Here is a 5828-nt window from a genome sequence, read left to right as displayed (position 1 = left end):
TCTAATTGTGAGGAAATCTTAATATTTATTGAAAATTGTATATATATATATATATATTAAAAATTTCATTAATAAATAAAAGAAACTAAAACAAACATGGTTTTTAAATATCCAGGTATATTTCTGACAACATGGGAAATTCGAATCACGCATATGAATATTGTAATGCCTGGTTTGCCCGAAAGAGGGAGCTAGGAAAAACTTCACCCATGATCCTCTCGGATTCTTCTGTAGAACGTTTTGTTTACAAGTAGATGTGGATATGTAGTACGAAAATGTTGTTTGATATTTGTTAGTGTTGTGTTTGTATTTTTTTATATTAATTAAAATGTTATAAAAATAACATAGAGAGCTAGCCTGGTTTATTATAATATTTAATTTTTAAAGCAATGATTCCATCGCTTTTTTTTTCTTCTGGGGGTTCCACAGTTTTTAAAATTCTATCTTTTTAAAATGATATTATTTATTACTACTACCGAATCTAGAAACAAAGCATGCATTTAGTAACCCCTTTTTTGAAGAGTCCGATTCTCGTGATTTCACTGTCAATTGTTTTTCAGTAGTCACAGTGACAAATTTCACGAAGTTTTAACAATTATTTTTTAATGTGATGAGATGATTTATGGAAGGCCAAAAAGAAACTAATTAGTGTATTTTTCTACAACAAAATGTGAGAATATCGTCCTTGATATTAGAATAAAAAAATATTACATATTCATTTGAAAAAAAAAAAATTCTATACAATCTTATTTTATCCAAATAGGTTTTGTTTTTTTTTTAAAACTTTCATAAACACACTGTTTTTTTAAAACTTTAAATTAGTAATATGTACATTTGCTATTATTAAAGGTATCTTGGAGAAAGATAGTAATTCTAGAGAGGTTCGTTGCAGAAAACCAAAAAAAATTCTGCCACAGGGGTCGCAAGATTATTGGAACTTTAGAAACCACGAGAAAATCAATTTAATTACTGCAAAAATAGTGAAAAAAACAAGCCTGATAGATATTAGTTTGGCTGCTATTATGATCCATTTACCCCCTTTACAATGATTATTTAATATAGATAACTTTAAAGAAAATTTGGAATGAACATTCAACATTAAAAAAGGAAAAATATTAATTTACTGAATAAAATTTTATAATTATGTCCATCCTAATAAGGTTAAATTTAGAGTAATCATAAAAACTAGTTAAGAGGAATTAAATGGTTTTGCAAAAAATGGTGACTCTGAATCATTTTTGAGCTTTCTCAATTTCTTCATTTGCATAATAAAAAAAAAATTAGGAAAGAATGAGACAAAAAGATCAAGAGAAAAATGATGGTTCTTTCAGGCTTAACCAGGAACTGTGTGGCAGAATTGTGGCGACATTGTCGCAGAACATTATGCAGAAAGATTATTTTTTTAGGAAGTAAAAAATTAAGTTTCTCTGTAGAAATTTACAAAGGATTTTATCTTTTCTTTAGATTTATATAGAAAAGATGCCTTTCTCGTGCACCGGAGTAGAAAGAAAATGCGTATGAATTTTCTATTCTCATTTGAAAAAAAGTAAAAAATTTTTTTCCTTTCTTCTGTAGAAATTTTTGTTCTATTTTTTAATGCAGTTATTACTACTGATTTACCCATAACTTTCAAAAAATCTGATATTTTTAATACAATATTATAACTCTATCTCAAAATGAAGACACACATTTAGTGACCACTTCTGAAGAGTGAAATTTGCAGGATTTTGCCATAAATTTTTTTCCCCCAGTACTCACTGCGACATATTTCACAATTTTTTCAAAGTGATGATGAATTACAAAGTGCGAAAAAGGAAATAATTAGTGTGTTAAATTCCTACAAATGTGAGAATATCACTCATAACATTAGGAAAAAAAAATATTACCTGTTCAATGAAATTTTTTTGCTGTTGCTCTGATCTGCAGAATCTGATCTTGCAGAAAGATATTAGTATTAGAGAGGTATGTCGCAGAAAGTCCGAAAAAATTCTGCTCCAGGGCACAAAGTATAGTATTTAATAAAAAAAAATTCTTCTCGGAGGAAAAATATAGAAGAGAAACACGTAACAATGATGAAAAAACATGTAATTTCAAACTTCAAAAAAAAAATAATAAATAAATAAACACTTTAGTACATACCAAGGATTTCTATCTCCTCCTCATCGTCCTGATCTGTCGTGTTGGAACTTTCATCTAAAAATAATAAATACTTTAAGAACATTTAAAATCTTTTACATTTGATACAAAAAAGGGACGAAATAAAAAGTAAAAATCAGTTTTAAAGTAAATGTCAGCTGGTACAGAGACAGTTTTACATTCATATGTTATTCACTAAAAGGTTTGATTGTTTCAAAAAAGAAGCAAGTGTTTTTGGTGTTTTACTTGCTCAGTTTAGGAAGGGGGGGAAAAAAACTAACTGAACTGATTGGTACAATTAAGAAATAACTGATTTGTTGAACTCAAATTTTGCTTTAGGAAAAATGTTGAATGGATGCATGATTTTACAATAGTAAAATGAAATACGCTCTCTTTTTTCAGATGGAAAACTTTAAGCACTTTTTCAAACTTAGCGAGTGTTACATTTATTCGGTCACTAATGCTCCAATCACAATTCCTTAACTACACTCTCACTGGTGCATCACAAACTAACGCATCTACTTCAACAAAGACAAGTCACATTTCCACTGTTGCACTTCTAGCAAACATAGCAAAGGAGTTATACATGGGGAAACAGCATGTCCTTCAACGGCCAGAGAAAATCAAATTTAAACTTAAAAATTTTAGAGACTTTAACCACAGGGTTGAAAAAATATTTATTACCTTCTTCCATATTTTGTACTTCAGGTTTCTTTGGATAGGGGTTTCTTTTAATGAGAGCTTTGTTAGGTTTAGGTGGAGAGCTTCGAGGCATCTCAGAGCTTTTAGAAGCATCATCCAGGGAATAACCTGTTGAATACATTTTTAAATAATATAAAATGTTATTCGTAGAATTCAGAGAAATAGATACAGTAGGGAACCGATTATCCGGAACGATTGGGACCATCGCTATTCCGGATAACTGATTTTTCCGGTTTTCTGAATCGCTACAAAAAGCCGTTTTTTTATTGTTAAACCCAACTAAAAAAAAATTTATTTTTTTTTGGAAATAATCTTAAAAAGAAGAAAAAACGAAAAAAAAAAATTTTTTTTTTTAAATGACGGGAAAATTTATCGAATTTCGTTCCGGTTTCTTGGTTTTCCGGATAACGGGTTCTGTACTGTACTAATATAAGATCACAATTTCTAACTCCACAAGTTAAAAAAAGTGTTATTCAAAGATTTCTAAGCTGTAAAACTATTTAACGATCTTCCATTTTGCAATTTTTTTTATAGAGGAATCAAGAACATTTTGGAAATTTCTTCATAAAATAACTTCCAAATAGCAAAGTAAATTTTCTATTTAATGGCCTTTTCTTTGAGATTTACTTTCCCTATTCTCCAAAATATTTCAATGGATTTAAAACTTGCTAACACATTTTGTAAGGGGAAATTGACCTTGAATTGATTTTCAAAGCAACTCAATTTTTAGAGAAAGTAGTAAAATCCCCTTCTGTTTAAAATTTAAACGAAAAACTCAGACAAAATTACTTTTATAATAAATACAACTATAATTTTATATATAAATGTAGCTTTTTTTGGTTGAAAATGTATGTAGCATGATAGTGTAACACTAATGCTTTTCTCTATTCTTCCTTACCACGCGGAAGGGAGCGGCTAATTAAAAAAAAAAAATCACTATAATAGGGTGTTAGCGACCAGTTAGGCTTACAAGACAGCACCATCTAACCAGCTCATTTCATTTTTAACAACTCCGCGAAAAAAAGCTCACATTTATATGGCGTAAGCGATTGGGTGGTTAGGTTAACCACATCTGACCAAACACGTGCTACCCTTTCCTAAACGACAGCGGGCAGAAAAGTTCCTCTTTTCCATAGATTGCAACGAGAATGGGGTTTGCATGAGAACTTGCTTTTTTTTAAATGTATTTTGTGAAACTACTGCTGTCCCAAAGGTTAAATTTGAAGGTACTGCTAAACGGCAGTGAGTTTGCCCTGGACAAACCCCTGAGTAGTCAATTGAAAGGAAAAAAAATTACTTTATGAATAGAAATATCTATTGCAGGTTGATTGATTAATTATTGACAGTTTAGAAATTTTACAGAATGGTAAACTGAAGTGTCAAAATGAAATTTGAGGCCTTATTAATAAAATTAGGGCTTTTTAAAGGATCACAGTACCTTTGGGTCTTTTAAATAAGGGATTTTTTAAATAAAAGTAAAAGAAATGATTTAGTTGTTTTACATGTACACTTGGCAATCTAGGATTGTCAACTTTCAACACTTTATAGAAAAATTTCCTCTAGTGGTAGCTAAGTTTATGCTTTAATGCTTGATTCCTAGTTTTATAAATTTGATTTAAAGTTATTTTCCACACCACTACATTTAAAAACTTAAAAGATCATACGAAGCATCATTTTGCTCAAGCCCCTACGGCAGAATTTTTTCTGGTTGGGATAAACCCTACCAGCAATGTTGATACATTTCTAACCGCTATGTCAAAAACCATTTTTGATAAATGACAAAAACTCGAAATTTTGGGGTAAAGATTCTCAGCTATTATAAATATGAAGTACTTATAAATAAACGTATATATAAAATTATTAGAGATTAATCAATTATGTTCTTGAATTATTTTGGTATTAAACTTTCTTCTTGCATTAAATTTAATTTGTATGACATTGTCAAAAACCGAAATTTTGGGGTAGAAAACATTAAATTATTTTGAATCAAAGTGTGTTAAATTGAAATTTTTCCAATCTGTTCATTTGTATAACCATTGATACATATAATATTGAATAAAAAAGATACTAATTGTATTCATAATATTGATATTAATTAAAAAACCTAGTGGATTAATTTAAAAAACCTAGTGGAAGAATAAGATACGTGACGCTTTCAGAATGAAAAAGTTGCTTTAAAACTATTTTATTACCTATTAGAACGCAGGACCACTAATCCTTTACCACTGCCTAATTTGAAATAAAAATCAGGCAAGCGCACTAAAAACTGATGTGGATTAGTTATAATAAGATTGAAGTGAATGCAAAAACAGTTCTGTTACATTAAACATACCCATAATGATGCAAACACTTTTTGTTAGTTTCTCTGATTCATTAAAGGCCTTAAAAATTTCACTTACCTGGTTCTTCCATCAAGCTTTTTAATTGTGTCGGTATATTCTTTTTAGTTTTGAGCATGATTTCGTAGTGTTTCTCAGGACTTACTTAGTGGTTCTTAACTTTTTTAAAAATTCAATTCAATTAGTAATTGATATATGTGATTTTAATATTAACTTAATGGTTATTGGCTCATATTAAAATGATATTTATAGCTAAAAATCTAGTTTTTACCATGTTTTGGGGGGTAAAATGATATTTGCCCCCCAAAATACGGCCCTGAACAAATGGAAAACAAATATTACCGTTTTCATCGATTTCTTCATCTGATTCATGGGTTTGAGGTAAGAGTGAACTGAGTACTAAAAAATAACAGAAAAATATTTAGTTTGAACTAAAATACTTAATTGCTGAAAAAAATGAATCAGCAAAATCATATTTTTCTACCATAAAATGATTACATTAATTTTCGGTAATAAATATTTTTTTACAAAAAAACAAAAAACTACTAATGCAAAAATTAGAGTTTAAGGATTAAAAAAAATTTATGTTTCCTTGTTTTACATACATCTACAAAAAAAAAAAAAAAAAAAAAAAAAAAAAAAAAAAAAGGC

The 5828-nt window shown here is 28.9% G+C and overlaps 1 protein-coding gene across 1 annotated transcript in view; it reads right to left on the bottom strand.

The window, feature by feature from the left end:
- Positions 1-5828, bottom strand: part of LOC107453016 (uncharacterized) — a gene marked incomplete in the record, with an annotated part of 33597 nt that overhangs the window by 20468 nt on the left and 7301 nt on the right. Inside the window, 3 exon segments of the mRNA XM_043044864.2 lie at positions 2140-2193; positions 2821-2946; positions 5520-5576. Coding sequence (XP_042900798.1) covers positions 2140-2193; positions 2821-2946; positions 5520-5576 — 237 coding nt within the window.

The sequence above is a fragment of the Parasteatoda tepidariorum genome, chromosome 1 (assembly GCF_043381705.1).
Source record: "Parasteatoda tepidariorum isolate YZ-2023 chromosome 1, CAS_Ptep_4.0, whole genome shotgun sequence".
NCBI classification, from domain to species: Eukaryota; Metazoa; Arthropoda; class Arachnida; order Araneae; family Theridiidae; genus Parasteatoda; species Parasteatoda tepidariorum.
Note: the sequence above shows the minus strand (reverse complement) of the source record. Positions and strands in the feature narration are given on the sequence as shown.